The sequence below is a fragment of the Cydia amplana genome, chromosome 5 (assembly GCF_948474715.1).
Source record: "Cydia amplana chromosome 5, ilCydAmpl1.1, whole genome shotgun sequence".
In the NCBI taxonomy this organism is placed as follows: domain Eukaryota; kingdom Metazoa; phylum Arthropoda; class Insecta; order Lepidoptera; family Tortricidae; genus Cydia; species Cydia amplana.
The window spans coordinates 14529746-14549050 of NC_086073.1; the positions used below are offsets into that span (position 1 = coordinate 14529746).

Genomic DNA, 19305 nt, shown 5'->3' on the forward strand with positions numbered 1-19305 from the left:
GAGCTTAAATTTAATTATGACGCTTACTAATGTGATGCTTTATTTTAAGAAACGACAAAATATTATATTAGTGTTACCTAGTAGGTATAAACACTTCTACTAACATTCTATTAATAAAGATGTCAATTCAGAACCTAACCCATTTAAAAGGTAATTTTACTAATTTCGTTATTAAATTAGGCACCTACTTGTAAATTACAGTGTTTGTAAATTATAATTATCGTACCATATAAATATTAGATTAGCTAAATATGCCACTTTTCTTAAATGTTTTGTCACTTGCAAGACTTAGCATACTTTTCAACCCACTTCGATTTCAATAATGTAATCAAGGTTATGACAAAGAACTGTTTGTTGGCCGGTCGCAACTGCAATTTTTACGTCAACCTCAAGCACCGGCACTTCATGTGCCTATACACCCGCCCACTCGTTCCGCGTCTCACGCTACTTGTCACCACGTGGAAAAACTCCCTCACGGCGATCGCACAGTGTTGCACGTCGTAATAGTTTCGCTAAGCGGCAGGCCACTAGAGCAGAACAAGGCGTTTAATTAAGGATGCTCACCTCGCCGCGTCTCCGGCCTCATCGTACGCGCCTTAATTACTTTCATACCGCCCTAACTGGCTTATTTTGTTTTTCTGGGATAATTTTTAATTAAACGCTTGATTAAAATGAAAGTTTGCGTAAGTAGCGAGCGAACAATCGGGCCGAGTTTAGGATAATGAATTGATGGTGTTACTTCGCTCCGTTCGCAAGGGATTTAATTAAAAATCGCCGATAGAGTGTGTAGAGGGAAGTTTGCAACGAGTTTACGGAACTTAGTCGGAGGCTCTGTTGTTTTACTATGTCAATTTGAATACGGGATTGCACGGGTGTGCGCCGATATAGCTTGCGGCTTCAAAAATTGTGGGTTTGGTTGTAAATTCGGATACGTAGGCCTTCTAGACTATGATGCACGTGGTCGAATGCTGATAGCGACCCTGCGGCACCCCATCTAGAGCGGAGTCGGCACTCGTTGGTGGTTTTAGACGGTAGTCCTCCACTGGTTAGTCCGTCTTACCCCCTGGTTCCCCCGGACCAGGTGGCATGCGTAAACGCATTTCCCCAACGTTAAAAAGAAAAAAAAGGCCTTCTAGACTATGATAAGGAAGTTTTGTACTTTGTACTTCAAACCACTCATCAAACTGTGTACCTTAAGCATTACTCGTGCCTGATACAGACTACCAGTTTTACATTTAATCTTCGAATAAAGTGAAAATGCAGTAGGTAATAAATGCAAAGAACGTGCCATACATGATCAAATCAAATCAAAAGCGTGCAAGCTCTCTAGCTACTTTCTGTTCATGTCACCATAGAGAAATATAGTAAGACAAGAGTGCTCACTCCATACATTAGTTAGACTATTAATTTCAGTGTCTACATCTAGCATCGAGTAGCGGAACTATCAGTACTGCTACTTGACAATAGATGTAGCAGTACTGATAGTTCCGCTACTCGATACTAGATGCTAATAGTCTTTTTGGTACCTAAACTGATGTATTGGAGTGGAGTGAGCAATCTATGTATTTTTTTCTCTATTATGTCACTTAACTCTCTCTCGTTAAAGTTAATTGATAGTTGATACGAATCAACATATTTATTCCCTATATTAGGTAAATATTTCTTGGATCCAATTTGAAAAAAAAAACTGGTAGAGATTGCTTTCTGCTTCATCGCATCTGCCTCTAATGGGATATACGATATTTGTTTGTACAAAAAAAGACTAGGCACGCCAGTTGCATGCATGTAAATGAAATGTGTTCGGTATATTCCCGGTTAATATCCGTTATCAGTCCTTCATATTTCTAATGGCACCTCGTCGCTTAAATCGAAATGATTTTTAACTTCTACTTGCTCATTGCTCTAGCTTCTAAAACCACGGAGGAAACAGTCGAGTACGTTTTTATGGAGAAATGACCACTCCTGTTGCCTCTCAAAAGTTTTAAGGAAGCAATTGAGGGATATATCGGATTATTTCATTTAGACAGTAGATTTCTTTTAAATGATTCATTTGTAGTGAATACATTTTTGTTATTATGAATATAGGTGTTTGCATTTTACAATAACTAAGAGCCTTATAAATATTGGAATAATTACATGATTTTTTTAGTATTTTGTTTTGCCAGCAGTTTTTATGTGATTATATTAATAGTGAATGTCGCTGTCGGCACTCGTGCACTAACGAGCTTCTTACAATGTAACCTAATAACATGAGCGTGCAATCGCGATCATATTTTACTAAATACTAAGCACGCCCACAAACCTGATCATTTGGAGAATTTTAAACGTTTGCTTTAAGGTAAGGTAACCTATGCCACAAAAGAGAATGAAAGAATAATTAAAGTACCAATTATAAGTAATTAATTTAAAGAGTCGCCATGCGTACATAAGTTGTACCTAATTGTCTATGTTTATATTCCACTAGGGCTTTCAATACCGGGTTCCCGGGATACCGTCTTTTTAAACGCATTTTTCAATACCGATTTTTAAATGCAATACCGGGATCCCGGTATTTTAAAAAACGAGGGAAATGTGCAGTATAAACCCTTTAAATTCATTATATTCGGCTGTATTATAAAGCTTACTGAACGTCAGACCCATCTAGAGTTAGACCAAGAAAAGTCTGCAACGATTTTGATAGCACACGCAGTGCAAATGTTATTTTAAAAGTCAAACTTCTATGAAATTATGACGTACAAATAACATTTGCACTTCATCAATACCGGGATCCCGGGATCCCGGTATTGATGAAGACAGTTTCGGTATTAATACCGGTATTGTGAGAAGTCCGGTATTTGGAAGCCCTATATTCCACCATTCACTGACAGTTTAAATAAAACATAAAAAAATTATTTACGCGAATAAATTAAATTCCATACCTAAGAAATAAATGTTACATATCCATAATAGCCTGTAAATTAGAATGGGATCATTTAATATACGATAGGGAACGTAAAAATTATGCATCTTTTACATATGACAAGACGTGTTTGAGCGTTTGATGTGAATCAGCGCATACGAGTCATTAGCGAATTGTCGCCGCTAACGAGTTTCTTGCTAACGACGCGACGCAGGCATTGTCGTGTACCCGGCATCGAGCGGATTATAAATACACACAGAAAATTAAAAATATTCAATTGAAAGGTTGTGTAATTCATTTTCGATCCATATATTTCTGTTGATTAGTTGTAATTTCTCCGCTGCCTTATTGAGTTTTATTAATATTTATATTTACGCTGTAAATGTATTTAGGTATGTTCATTAACGTCCCACGGTCCTACTAATACTAGTACAAATTATACCTCCAATGAAATTTAAACCAGTATTAAATAGTACGGAGTTGCTATTGTTTTATTTTGTTCGATTATAAAACGAAATAAATTCTAGCCAAGTAGCTGCCAAGTTTTCTTGGAAGATGGGCGGCTAGTATAGCCTCGTGCCGCCCAATGTACATTAGGATGTTCACTCAGTTTCGATGGATTGTCAACCTTAATTAAAAACAAAGTAGGTAGCATTTCATTTGACTCGTAAAATTTTCGAACAAATGAAATTCAACCTAATTGAAAATATAACAAGATTCTAACTTCCTTGGTTATAATTTTGTATGGTGGGCGGCACGAGGATAGTACTGTTGAATGCGATTAAAAATCGCAATACAGATGCATCTAAACGAAGTCTTATTTTTATAATAAGCATATACAGTAAGTACCTATTCCATTTATACCCAAAAGAATAATTAAAATGTACCTTATCCCTTTTACCCGTTAAACGTCTTCGGAAACATAGGATTGGAAGCAACAAGTCAAGGATCCCGTTCGCGCCTCGGACGCATTTGATCGGGACTTCGGAAACATTCGTCTCCGGGACCCGGATCCCCCTGCGGGTGTGTACCGACCCACCGCCTGCACCTACTTACTACTTTTCCAGGCAATTTCCATATTAGTTAAAAGCTTATTTTCTCTTATGAGATTTGCGAAGTTTGTAATCGGATTTCCGCTCGATGGCTGATACCTACTGTTACTTGACATTAAGCCGTTAATGAGTTAAGTGTTTTTTAATGAAACTTAAAGCTTATAATATAGGTAGGTATTTTGCACTTCCGTATTAAATGGGGTTTTATTTAAAGTGACAATATCGTCAGATGACAAGCAAAAGTCACTAAGTACCACCACAAGTTCATAGCCATAGTGAACCATATTAGTACGAAAAGAAGGTTGATTTTTGTTTAAATATTTTATAGTAATTCGTGACTTTTGCTTGTCACCTGACAATATGACGCTTTGTCATGATAAGTCGTACATTGTTGTCTAAAAACAGTGATCAAGTTACATTTTTCATCAAAAATCCATCCGGATTCTGGACTACCATTTTCGGAGGGTGTAGGGTTATCAATATGTTAATTATCATTGCATCAAATTAATATACCTACATACTTACAAGCTTATAATTTACGGACAGTAATCCGAAGACAGGATGTCGGGTGACACTAAATCGTTAAAGTGTCTGTAATTATCTAATCGGCAATAAAGCGTGTGAACTTCATTAACCTGGTAACTGGAATAACTTCCCTTGCTTGTAGTTAACTTTATAACTGCAATAAAAATCAATAGCAAGCACACATCCAACTCTAAGTACCTATACTGGAAACCTTTATCGGTGTAGGCGTTTAATTACCGTATTTAATAGTTAATTAGTAATTATTGCAGGCGCTATTAGCATCGCGGACTCGGCGTTATTTACAGCCAAAATATTAATAAATCGCAATAACAATCCGGCCGAAAGCAATCAAAATTTAATTACCTGCGCTCCTTCGTTCGTTTTCAAATAATTAAAGGTCGAATGGGAAAAGTTTAAAGATACATTTTAAACTTTAAAAGATAAATTCGCTTCAATCATTTGGAGTAAATAGCATTCGTTTCATTTACAGCGGTAAGAGCGTTTTCAATTAAGTAGCTCCGCCAACGGTATCGGCGTATGAAGGTGAAATTAATTAAACCGAAGCAAGACAAACATGTATCTATTTGTGTCTGATGAACAGTTGAACACCGCTCTATATGCCCTTGCCCTGCGTTGCACTACTCAAATATAAAATTAAATAAACAAAATGTAGATATTATAATAAAATTGATCCCATGCATAAAGATCAGTTCAAAACAGACGTGTGATTTCGTTCTGTCCAGCCTTCCATCAATATAAAATGTTAAATTCGAGCTGCCGATCATGGCTGAGGCCTCTTCCAAAAAATGAAGATGGGTACCTATAATAAGTACCTATACTTTTATCTTATTCGTATTATAAATACGTATACATTGACGCTATATTTATGCGGTTCTGTATGGTTTACAACTGATAAATATGATTTAATAAATCGCGTTAAATTAATTGGATAACAACACGGTGTCAATTGCAAAATATCAGAATTTATACGCATTGAACACGCTAACCTAGGCACCCGTGTGGTAGACTACTTACCAGACATTTATTTGCTAAAGTTATACATATGTACTTGTATATTTCTTTATATATATATTTACTAAGCATACGTTATATAAGTTTACTAATACACGCTGGTACACTCATTTGTTTTATTTATTCACCCGTAAATCGGGTTACTTTAATCAACTTTCGGAACTTGTCGAAGGGTTCAGGACTTCGAAATGATATGTAATGAAAGGTTCTCATATCTTCGAATCCAAACTTTTAGGTATCCCCTACACCGATATTAATTAACAAATGTGTGTTTAACGAGTTTAATAAATTAGGTCCTTGGCGCGATCGGCGACGCGAACGGGTCCGACTCATAGAAGAAGTTTGGTGCCAGTCTCACGCTCACTCGAAGTTTGTTTGCCATCGTTACGTGTAAAATTGAATACGTCACCGTGAATCCTCATTAATTTAAGATGAAGTCTGTATCTTGACATGTTATTTTATTCATTAAGGGAACGTCTCGAGTCGCACGGTTGTGTACGTGTAGATTGTTGTAAGGAACATAATTTAAAACCTCTCGAGGAGATCATTAGAGAAGCGAGCGGTGGGGGCGGGCGGTATCGTTCCAAACGGAGAGAAATCAACGTAATTTCGCATAAATGTTGGCACTGGTCATGATATTTCAGTGAAGTCTGAATATTAAGCGTATATATAAACAAATTTTACCCTTTCTCATATAAGAAAATATTTTATTTTACACAGAAATTAGGAAAAAAAAGAAAACTATAAACAGTTTCTCGAAGGCTTGACAGTACGCATCTTGAAATGTTTATGTACGATGTCATTTAAAAAAATATCGTTAACATTAACTATTTTATTTTATTTTTCTAATATAGGAGGAATATAGGATACCTGAAAGTAAAGTTATTGTATTTTGAGTTAAGATTAGTTCCTGTCTAAGTAAATATCGGCATCTATTAAAAAGATTAATCACTTATGCTTAGGTAGATAAGAAACATTTGAAATGTCAAATAATCGTTCGTCACTTATGTTTAACTGTACCTAACTGTCACCTAAATGAGGTATTCGGTCTGAAGTATCCAATAACGATTGATTTATCGACGCAGTCGCTACTCCCCTTTATTATCCATCTATCAAAGTTTAACGAGCTGTACCTTTAGTATGAATAACATAAAATACACGTTACGATCGGAACATAACCTTTTCTAAATTTAGCGCGTAAGCATTATAACACTTATTTCGCGTTTCAATATTAAATTCCTTACCTATACCTACGTCATTAAGTTACTAGATCTTAAGTCTAGCGATGGACAAAGTCCGTCATTAAGTCCTTTGATATAGTAGTTTATGCAACAGTGATATAATAAGGGTTCTTAAAATTCAAGGGTCGAAGTTACAAAACGAGACGTAGTCGAGTTTTGTAAAAAAAGACCCGAGAATTTTAAGAACCAATTATGAGCTGTTGCATACATTACTTTTTCTATGACAGCTGCAGCAAAAAAAAAAAAAAAAAAGTCGAGTTTTGTAAAAAAAGACCCGAGAATTTTAAGAACCAATTATGAGCTGTTGTATACATTACTTTTTCTATGACAGCTGCAGCAAAAAAAAAAAAAAAAAAAAAAAAAAAAAAAAAAAAAAAAAAAAAAAAAAGAGAGAGAGTTATTATTAAAAAAAGAGTTATTATTAAAAAAAAAGAGTTATTATTAAAAAAAAAGAGTTATTATTAAAAAAAAAGAGTTATTATTAAAAAAAAAGAGTTATTATTTAAAAAAAATTGAGTTATTATTTCAAAAAAAAAAAAGAGTTATTATTGTAAATGAAAACATACCTCTTTCAATCAAGATGATCGGAACTTGTATCTTTAAAAAAAATAAAGCAGTTGTATTATACTCATAAGATGACTGCTAGCAGTCATCTTATGAGCCTATAGACAAAGCATTCAAATGACATTGCTTTAGATATCACTGTCAGTCATTTAATTGACACATTTAAGTGCTGGAGTAGAAAAATGTATTTAATAGGTCCAAGGAAGGCATATATAATTCAAGTAGGTTAGTAGCTCTTATTGATATTATTCCACATTTTTTTTTCTTGGGAATTTAAAATTATGTCTAATCATAGTAAGCTATCTTGTTAATAGTTTACTCAGATTTAATGGCTAATCTACTGACTTAATGGTCAGCCTACTTCACAATAATTAGTTTACCCGTATTTCATCATTTAAGTAAGTAATCGCAACAGTACTCGCCGAAGTACTCGACCCGAGAGAAACAAATAGGCGCACTCTACCACCGGAATCTCACTCAATCGGCTGATGGAATCGATAATTGAATAGCTACACAAGCTAGCTAACGTGTTTTAAAGGCTTTTAACCGAAAATATACACTTTTATTTCTTTTACAAACGCTTTCACACTGATGCTTCTTGGTAGATCGAGTTTGTTCTCGTTCAATACCTGTAAACATTTGTTTTAGTTTTAATTTTTAAATCACATACATAGATACATTTTCTCAGCACGTGTAACATCCGTAACAGTCATTAAAAAAACAGATTGGGTTTGGAATATGCTCTGTAAGAATTCGGTTAATAGTTCAATGAGTTTTCTTAAGGTTGTTATATTTTCAGAATGGAGCAGAATTTTGCAATGAATTAGGTCATAGATCAGTTTAATATTGTTTTATTATTACTGAAAAGGGCCTTCAGCAGCTCAGGTATAACCTAGTTTAGTTAGTTATAATAACCACGGTTAGTTATAACTAAAAGCTAGGGAGTAAAAATTCGAAATAAATTACAACGAACGTAATTAGATTTAGCTTTACAAAAAAAATGAGTTAATGTGACTGCACGGTTAGCACAGTAATCTATCTAGCGAACGAGATACTGTCGCGGCGCTCCTGTGCTAAACACATTAAGGGTCGGTTGCACAAAACTGTTCGTATCGTTAAAGAGTTCGCTAAATTTGTATGTATGGAAAGTTTCATAGTAAAGCGCCGGGGCGCGCCGGGTGACGATCAGTCTGTCAAATGTGGTTGGTGCAACTGGTCCTAAGTAAATTGTATCTCACTGTTTGGTTTTGTCTGATAATAGTATTTCTTTCGTATACGACATACATACTTAACCCTTGTTTTGTTTTGTTTCAGAATGTTCGGTTCAGGTGGCGCGTGCGCAGCGTGCGGCCAGGCGATACCCGCGAGCGAATTCGTCATGCGAACGAATGCGCCGCAGCAGCCGCTCCATGTCTTCCACATAAAGTGCTTCGCGTGCTCGAAATGCGGCTCACACCTAATGCAGGGCGATAGGTAATGGTTGTTTCCACACTACTAAATGGATCCCACTCATATGTAATGGATTATAATGAAATTTGGCTCAATTTACGATCAGAAAAGGACATAGGATACTTTTTATCCGGGAATGATGCCCTATAAGCCATGAAAAACCTATGATTTAGACATTTAAAAATAATTTTAAACTGTGATTGAAGCGTAACTATTAGCAGTTGCATTTTTTCACTCCGTATTAACCTGGGGACTGAGTTCACATGTTCTTTAAGACAAGTTAGTTCGAAAATCAAATCTCATTAGATTCATAAAATACTTACTAATTTACTTTTTGATATTAATATGCAGCATTTAAAAACTAATCAGCTCTGGACGGTCGGACGGTATTATTTTCCAAAACCACGTGTTTTGCAGCTAGCTACGAGTATGCGACGTGCTCCCCATAAATACTGTAATTGTCACTTAGTTAATTATACAACTACCCTGACTACGCAATTTGTCTTCATGACTCTCCAGATTGACACACAATGTAAGTAATTGTTACGGTGTAGCTTATGTTCTTAACAATCAATGACTAGGTACTTTGGTAGACAGCCTTGGCGACGACGAGGACTGAAAACTAGGTATTTGACAAATAAATAGATAGGGTATCAAAATGTTTATAAATCGTGAGGTGACAAGCAAAAGTCACTAAGTACCACCACAAGTTCATAGCCATAGTGAACCATATTAGTACGAAAAGAAGGTTGATTTTTGTTTAAATATTTTATAGTAATTAGTGACTTTTGCTTGTCACCTGACGAAATGTACCTATAGTTAATACTAATTAGAGTACTGATAAAATAATACGAGTATTTCGATTTTAGTCCGTATTTTATTGTAATGCTTCAAGTCTCCCACCAAGGAGAGTTCCCTGATTGTCTGTCCCTATATTCAGTATTTTTAGTGCCCAATTGTTGGCAATTCAAGTTAAAATAGGCCTTAATTTTAAATGTGTCGACTATTTATATTTGACCTTAGAAAAATAGTTGGTGAATGTTGTGAGCTAATCAAACTCCATCATTTGCATCTTAAGTCCTTTGGCCTCCCGTTATATGCAGCTTAAGGCATCAACGTCAGACCAAGAGGCTACATAGAAAACCTATGGTAATTTTCCCCAGGTATTACATGCTCGCGGGCTCACTAGTGTGCGAGCAGGACTGGCAGAAGCTGATGAAGAGCGCGAACGCGGCGACGCCCGGCGCGCCGGTGCGCAAGGGCAAGGTGGGGCGTCCGCGCCGCTCGCGCGAATGAGCCGCGCCCGCGCCGCCCGCGCCGCCGCCGCGCGCGCCGCAACACTCGCACAGGGACTATGAGGAGGTACGTCTCCATTACATATAACTGAAAGCATAGAGAAATAAGTAAGCTAGAGTGCTCACTCCATACATAGATAAAACCCATTAAGCGAGATTTACGAAAACTCTGTAATGAGATTTAAGCTTATAAAGTATTAAGTTTAAAAGGAAACTCATGTAGAGTGAGCAATTGAAGTTTACTTATTTCTTATTCCTTAAAAACCTGAAATTGAAGGAAAACGTAGTGTGGTTACTTCAGGTCTTTTTTTTAACATAAAATCAGTGGAACTAAGGATTCCTTACTTAATGGCCACGGCCCACGCACAGCAGGAATTAGTCATCAAACTCACTCACTCAGTCTTTCAAACCAAAAATGTGAATCAAATATTGGTTTATAGGAATTTATATATTTAATAACAAACGTATAAAAAAATGCGTAAGATAAGCAAAATTATAATGAGTAGGTACTAGCTACTTGCTGCTAATAGGATATTAAATTATCCTACAAACATATATAAACCCCAAGCTTCAATTACAAACCAGGTCTAACAACATGTTTACCTTCCACGGTTCAAGTGTGGGCGTTCGTTCGTTCCTTTATGTTATTAACACTGGCTTGTCGTGGCGTTGATTAGGAAATCCTTTAATTAATTAATTATACGTTAATTATCGTCGAGGCGAGCGTGACTGGGATTTTGCCGAGTTGCACTTTGGCTTAGCATTCCTTGGCACGCTAGCGGTAATTTGATGGCGGTTTCATTAAGATCGTATTTATGATTAATCACAATTAAGTGAGGCACTATTATTTCTGTCACTTTGGACCTTGAGTTTAGCAGTAAAGAGGAAAACTAAGGATCGACAACGCCGAAGTTTTAATTAAAATAAACTGTCGCGACATAACCAAAATGCAAAACGCTACTGCGTCTTGATTGGGTGTGGCTTTTATGAGTATGAATCATTCTATCTAATTTGTTCTATTTAGTCTCAAAGGGTACATCCAAAATATTTTTACTAAACTATCGGTAGACATACCTACTCAACGTCGAGCACAAACTCAAGAATAATGAGCAGCATCACAGTCCAATAAACCAGCTAACACATTCGGCTCGCAAGTGCATGTTCTTCGGTGGTTTAAAAATTCACGAGTCATAAGCGAGCGGGCGATGTAAACCCGGCCCTCTCGAACCATTTGCCCTCTTACTGAGGATTACCTGTACGTAGCGAACACACATCGGGTAAATGGTATGTTACCTTGATTTGATTTATGTTATTACAGCTGTGTACGTTAACAACTTAGTTGTTTGTGATGGCTAAATATGGTAGTCTCATGTAGTTAGTTATATAACGTACCTAATATGTATCATTTAAAACTTGTCGCAGAAACATCTTACAAACCAGAATTTTGCCGATTGTTTCAATTCGATTTTCAGCCAATTTAATTGTTTCAAATCGTTAATGATAATTGTACAAACTTCTTTAGATAGGTACCTATTCAAGGACTACATTTAGTAAAAAATGCTTGCGTAAAAATAAAGTATAATAATGTTAATTTATCCGCTTGACTGCATAGGAACTAAGCGTAAGCACAATACTCGAGTTGATTACTCGACAATTAGCAAACACCAAATTACGGAGTGATGAACCGCACCAGCACAAACGGCGAAAGCAATTATCATTTTGAAAATTGGAATTTTAAAGTACTAATTCGATTATGAGACGCACGGCCACCGCAGAGAGAAGTGGCGAAGAAATGCAATTAAGCTGTTCAATGAACACCGCACAAAGACTGGCTTTGTTTATATGAGCGAGTCACTCGGCCGGAACGCAGACTCGGACAGTGCCGCGGCATAATATACTGCCTTATAAACCGAGCTCTCATTAAATTCGGCGTCACGAATTACGTTTAGTGTGAAACTGAAACACATTGCGCGCTAAACTTCGCCTCAAACGCTCCTAATAATATTTATTAGCGCAAAGCTTTCTAATTGCAGTATGCAAGTTGTTTAAAGGGATTGTTCATAGAGTTAATTATCTACGCGACCATGGTCCGAGGGCCGCGGGCGACGCTTTGCTTACGGCGCTCTCTCAAATTCACTGCCAACCAATTCCGAAGTTTAAACACCGCTGAACTTTATTCGACAACTCATACAACTATTGTCCAGCCTTGCTAATGAAGCCTCGAATTGGAAACCTGTAAACATGACATGCTTCTGTAACTTAGACGAGGTTTTAACGGGTGAACTTTTAATGAAACATCATTATGCTCTCTCGAGTTACTAATATAGAAATTACATTGAGTAAGTACATGACTTCTTGCAAGTTTAAAACCATTAGTAGTAACAACAAGTACGAGTAACAGACAAACTATCTTACATGATCTATCCTCAAGAGACTTTTCAAAAGCTTCTTCGCATCCAAACCTTTCATGTTAGTTTGAAACGGCAATTCTTTCTACATTCAAGGAAGTACTTTAACTTTCAAATTAGCAAACGGTAATGTTGTTTCCCTGGTATTAGTAGGAAAGTTGGGTAATTATAAGTTGGCCATAAATGTCTGTTCAAAGCGCGTTTCAATTACCATGTCCCCCTAAGCACCGAGCCTTCGGTACAGAGTTAACTATAATTACAAAGAGGCGCTAGTTGTTATTACTTTGTGCGGGCGATGGTCAAAGGCCCGATGTTAATTGGAAAGCACCTGAAAATGACAGCGCCTTTATGCCGCGTTTGTTTGGCGTAAAAATCAAGTTCGGCCGTACGCCCCTCGGCTCAAAGACTTGACCGTTCAGGTTCACCCGGCGGCTTTGTAATGCGATTACGCCGACTTGTCGAAAGTTAATTAAATAACGTTTTTCCAAATTACCTGCCGGGGCTGCACATCAAAGTGGTCTCGCACGCTTTAGGAATCTTTCCACAAAGGCTAGCTGCGGGCGAGGTCCGCCGGCCTCTGATCTCGCCCACTAATGTAGTGCGCCGGACGGGCGTACTCTTCAGCTGTTTGTCAAGCGCCGCTGACAGCTTTTCACCGGCCCTTGCTTGTTTGCAGCGCAGTTCGACACGTTCTTTTATTTCGGTTGGAGATTCCAAATTGACGTTTATTACGAAATCGTACTGTGTCGCTCGAAATCATGCTACTATTTGAACTTTTTCAGATGCTCGCCCGAAGCTTTATAAAAAACCGGCCAAGTGCGAGTCGGACTCGCGCACGGAGGGTTCCGCACCATCAACAAAAAATAGAGCAAAACAAGCAAAAAAACGGTCACCCATCCAAGTACTGACCCCGCCCGACGTTGCTTAACTTCGGTCAAAAATCACGTTTGTTGTATGGGAGCCCCACTTAAATCTTTATTTTATTCTGTTTTTAGTATTTGTTGTTATAGCGGCAACAGAAATACATCATCTGTGAAAATTTCAACTGTCTAGCTATCACGGTTCGTGAGATACAGCCTGGTGACAGACGGACGGACGGACGGACGGACGGACGGACGGACGGACGGACGGACAGCGAAGTCTTAGTAATAGGGTCCCGTTTTTACCCTTTGGGTACGGAACCCTAAAAAAACATATGGTCAGCAACATTTTCGGGGTATAGTAACATTAACGGGGATCATCTATTGAAAACTGGGTTGTGATTGTGACCAGCCAATGCGCTTTTCTTCGTCATCGTTGACTGTCTTCTTTCGGATAATAATGGCCTTGACATCACTTATGGTCTCTGTCCATCTCCCTTCCCCAATTGTGCTTCGTCTGCTCTTTTTTTATTTATATGACAATATTGTAGCGTTTATGATTATAGAACGAGCCTGAAATAGATACAAATAATAAATCTCTTCTACAAAAAAACATGGTAGTGTATTAAATCGCTCCAATTACAAATCCACTCGATGGAATCGACAATACTTGTGTGATTGATGACTTGTCTATTGTCTATAATTCAATCGGCCTCCCTCCCGCACGCGACTAGGTCGACCCTGCACGACATTCTACAGTTTACTACACGGCTTTAGTAAAAAGTGATCACATGGACATTTTCATTTTAACTTGTACTTTAAAGCGCAACTTAAGTCGTGTTTCAGCAGCGTCTAACCGTCACATTCCTGACAAAATAGTTGGGATTTGACATTAACCGTCAGTTTTGTGGCGATTGCTAACCGGCCGTTAATGATACACAGTTAAGTGAAGATGCAGAAAGAAATAGTGCATTTAGTTTTCTATTACAACTTATTTTTTGCTGACGTTCACTAAATTGTATACATACTAATATTAAACTTTACTTTCTTTACGTATACAATAAATACGGTTCATCTAAAACTGATGTCGGAAAGGAAAGTATAAAGTTTTCGGATTTTGGTTAGTCGTGAAAATATACCGGTATTACCTATACCTACTTGTATTATCACATATTATATTTGTATTAGTGTTACGTTCACACGGCGGTGCTTAATCTTACAGACTAATCTACGTTACAACGTGAGGAAAACTGTAATTTGTCATTTTCTAAATTATATTTTGACAACTCAAGGGCGTACTAAATTGAGCACCGCGTCTAGAACACTCGATTACTCTTAAACACGTGATGAATTTGTTGTGTGATAACGCAAAATATTGTCATTATATTTTCCTGGTGGGTTTAATATGTACCTGCCAAGTCTTACGTAACATTACCAAGTTAACGTAACAAAAGTTAATAAAACATAATACCTAGTCCAGGATTGTTATAGAATTCAAATTCGCTGTGTCACCATAATTTTAATACGGACAAAACTTCTAAATGTGTGGAATAGATTTTTTTTTTCTTTTGAACTTGGCTTGACACGCTGCCGCGTGTCTTGATAGACACACAAATTACACTCGTATAGAGCCATTTTGCAATGATTTAATAATATATTTTTTACCTATTTTACGTTTTGCCACTATCCTATAAAGCCTCATAACATTTTAAAAATTGAATTGTACAACTGGGAAACTAGGGTATAGAATACAGTACCTATGTGCTAATCTACGGTATTTAATATAATTAGTAAGCAGTGTTTATACCATCTAATAATCCTCGCCGAACGTACCCTATCCGGATCCGGTAACGCCAATTACACCGGCAGCCGTATTTGATTAAATCTATAACGCTCATTATTTTCTTGATACACATTCGTTCCGCAACTCTAATTGGCATATTAACAACTCCCAATTAAGGACATTAAAATAATATTGAAGCAATTACTTGCAAGGTAATCCGCACAAAGTATGTCAAGAATTTAACGTCTAATATATTCATAGTTTACGTTATAGCACCTAGTTAGAGCTTAAAAACTTAGACAGCCCAATACATAGGATAGTGGCTGTATAAGTTGACATTCCAAATTTAAATATTATGTGTTAAGTGACAGACTCACTAAAGTGTTATTCATAGTGATAAGTAGTAAAAACTTACTAAGATCGAATGTAAAACATAGGGTATTTCTTAATATTTTACCCGGGCTGCAATCCTGGGTGGGATCGAAACGTTTCTTAATGAGGAAGCAAAAGTTTTTTAGTAATGGCGGAGTGCAATTAGTCGAACGCAGAAGTAATCTCCGCGAACGTGCGACAGAAAAGTTTAATGAAACGCAAGTCGACCACATGTGGGAACAATTTACGTCTCGGCCTCTAATTTAAAATTAATACCGTGGGGCTGGTGGAAAATTTGAAAAGTTTGAACGACGTTGGCGCGCCTTGGCTCCGCCGATTGCATTTTTATACGAGTAAGACAACCTCTTAGCTTATTAGGGAAGGTTATTAGACGTCCGAGGGATATCTCGGCGGACGTGGCCTCAACCTCCAAACGACTTCGCCCTACTTAATTAGTTAAATGGATACGTTGTTTTTCCGGAACAATAACCTGTACGCTGGCCCTCTTTTCTTCGACAGTGATACTCAAATCGACGCAGATAAGTATAGGGTTGTCATATGAATTTGTGTTAGGTGAAACCCCTAATATAATAGTATTAATAGTGTTTCTACTTTCGAATGACATAAATCATTTTTTTTATTCGTAGTTGTTCCTGATTCCTAAACAAAATTCCTGACGTCGATCACTGTTTTTTCTCGTAATTGCACATTAATAAATAACGCACATTTAACGTCGTATTAAATGTTTCTCAATGATTTCTTATAATCACCTGTTTCTTATCATTACTGATAATTTCGGTCCTGACAACTGAACAAAATTCTGGCAATCCTAGACAGATGGGATGGTGGAATCCCCCAAATGGGAGCGACTGGTTCGGTCGCGCAATTTAGGGCAGCGCCGATGCACTTATGCACCGGCACATTTCCCACAGCCCGGTGCAGCATCCGCGCGCGACAAAGGACATCTTCCACAATAGCTCCATTAAAATAATGCAAGTAAATGAGGATTTGCCGAGTCCGCCGAATCCGCTCGCCGTTCACAATACCCGTCCTAGCGACGTCGCTTAAAACACTATACACGAACATGTTTCATTAGCTAAGTGGGAGGCTTTCGGTCTGAATTTGTGTATTGCAGCCAACTAGACGTAGCGTCGCTTTTACTTAAACGCCGTAATTAAAACGCCCCTCTGCTAAGGGCGCTGTTTAAAACTATGTCCCAACTAGTTCTGAGCGGACAATTAGCCTCATGTGATGTTCAGGCACTAAAAAGGTCTATTGTATTTGGGAATACTATTGCATTAATTTAATAAGTCTTTTTAGTTGTCAGGGGAAAGTAAGTAACAATATTATAAGTGGCTTCATCAACTGTATAGAATTGTGAAGATAAAGATATGTTATTCACCACACCAGTAATGCGTCGAAGGAGATAATGGATCTCGCCAAAAAACTTAACAACCATGGTCGAGGTCGTGTGCATTGCGGGAGGCTCGAGAGAAATCAATCTTAAGTTCTACACTAATAGAGACTTATACGAGATGTTAATTTATGTAGGGTATACTTACTTATATTTCCACACAAGTACCTTACACCATTACTACAGACTGGTTTAATTATATCCAAAGTGTACTCTGTTAAAATATTTAAAAACCCCCCCAATGATGAAATCCTCTGACTTTTGTGATTACTGAAAATGGAGATGTTTATTGAACAAAGTTTTAATTATGCTGAATTTTCATTAATGTTTCCTGTAGCGGCGGAGCCCGGAGATTTCAATTAACACGTTATTTTTTGTATTATCTTCATCTGTCGGAAGTTTTCATATATTTCTACATTATCAAACGCATAATTAATCACTAATATTTTTTTTAAATGTGGGTAGGTAATATAGGTATATTACATATACATATATACACGCTTAAATATATACATATATATATTCATTCTGAAAGTATCAAATGTATTTAATTCAACTTGAATGCCTATCAAATTCATTCTAAATATAGTTTACCAAATTTGAATCAACTAAATTAATTAAACTCTATGCATAAAATTCACAAGTGGGAATAATTTACATCTCTGCCTCTAATTTAATATGAAATTAATACGAATTGAAGCTAAGTAAAATTATGTAAAAGAAGTTCTACGCATTCCATACATAGACATTACTAACGTCAAATTGGACTTTATGATACTCGTAGGTACTCTTCTGTTTGCGGCTTTATATAATTTTACAGACAAAAATACATTAAGTGGAGTTAGAAACACCAAATGATGTAAACAAACCGATTTATTTGCCTTTTTTACTCCATAATTCACGCACTTTAAAAACGACCAACACTAGTTAAAAACAAATTCTGTTAAAAATAGTTGGCCGTTTGAAAGGCCAAGCTAGTCATAATTATTTGAGTAGGTACAATTTTTCCATTTCATTAAACTCCATTTTAATTAACTGTTTCGCCGCATTGCCGTTCTTATTGTTACCTATGTTATCCCTTTTCCAAAGTTTCATGTTAATCATTTGTGGCGGTATGTACTCGTATAAAGATGTCTTTTAGCAAGGGTTAATTAGTTGTTGCTTCAAAACTAAGTGTACTTTGACACGTTAATGGTTGTTTTAATTCGCTTAAAACCCTAAAAGGCGACAAACTGGGTCACAGATGCACCCATATCTACATAATTTTTCAGTTGCAATCTAGACCTTACTGAATGAAGCTATACAGTTCAAATTTGATCATAGCAATCCTTGAGAAAGTTCACCCTTTTGCGTATGAGGGCTTTAATAACTTTATTGATCGTTAACGAGTAAAATTGATCGCTACTAACGATCTTAATCGAATAGCTGGCATCGATTCATCGTGTCGATGCCCCGGTATCGAGTTAATTTAATTGAAACCGAGTTGGGTAATTAATTAGTGGGGAATGAGGGCTCTCAGCCGGATGAAGCAGCCGCTGTTTACAGCGCTCATACATATTGTATTGACCGTGGCGTCTTCGCGAAGATTACATATACGGTACTGGAAATGTTACACGTGAACCTTGTCATTTCCAAGTTTCAGCATTTTAAACTAAGTCATAATATTTGGGCGTCGTCGTTCCTCAATCATATTTATACATACCTACCTTTTTTTTATAAACATTCCCTAAAGCTTTGGTTTCCTCCGAAAGCGGTGCCGTCATATAGCGGCCGTCTCCATACAAATACTACGACATCCATATTTAGCCGTATTATTTAGTATGGAGATGGCCGCTATATGACGGCACCGCTATCCTAGGAAAACCGATCTTAACTCTTGAAATCTGTATAAGTATATACAGTATAATAAAAATATACAGACAAATTCCGCGATCTTTCCGTAAGTTATTATTACTTAGTTGCGGAATCCAAAAGGAATAATTTCCGTTAAAAAACGTGATCAAATTAAGCCGTCCAATTAAGTTAATGATACGAAAATGTGTTTTATTAATTAAAAACACGTTTTCCTCAAGCAGCAGGATAACCATAAACATTTACGATTCATCTAAACTAGGTATTAATGGAATTATTAATATAACGATACACTTAAATTAAACGAAGAATCACATTAAACACGAGTTGTTATTAAAATAAATAAATTTAAACATTATAAACATAATCGTTTCAATTATATATAGAGGTAATAAGAAGAGCTAAAATAACGGATTTTTTTTGCACAGTGTCAATTATAGAGGTCTTAGTTGCGATGTGGTCAATTACAGAGATAAAATTACGAAAAGAACTAAAATCTAAATTTCAATTATAGAGGTTCAAAATTTTCAATTATAGAGGCCTTTTGGTCTCAAGGGACC

The 19305-nt window shown here is 36.8% G+C and overlaps 1 protein-coding gene across 2 annotated transcripts in view; it reads left to right on the forward strand.

Moving 5' to 3' along the window:
- LOC134648372 (LIM domain transcription factor LMO4) overlaps positions 1-19305 on the forward strand; it is a 239380-nt gene that overhangs the window by 189425 nt on the left and 30650 nt on the right. For both annotated transcript variants that reach the window (XM_063502900.1, XM_063502898.1), the window contains exons 3-4: positions 8628-8786; positions 9926-10124. In XM_063502900.1, coding sequence (XP_063358970.1) covers positions 8628-8786; positions 9926-10058 — 292 coding nt within the window. In that variant the 3' untranslated portion in view covers positions 10059-10124. The remainder of the gene's footprint in view (positions 1-8627; positions 8787-9925; positions 10125-19305) is intronic.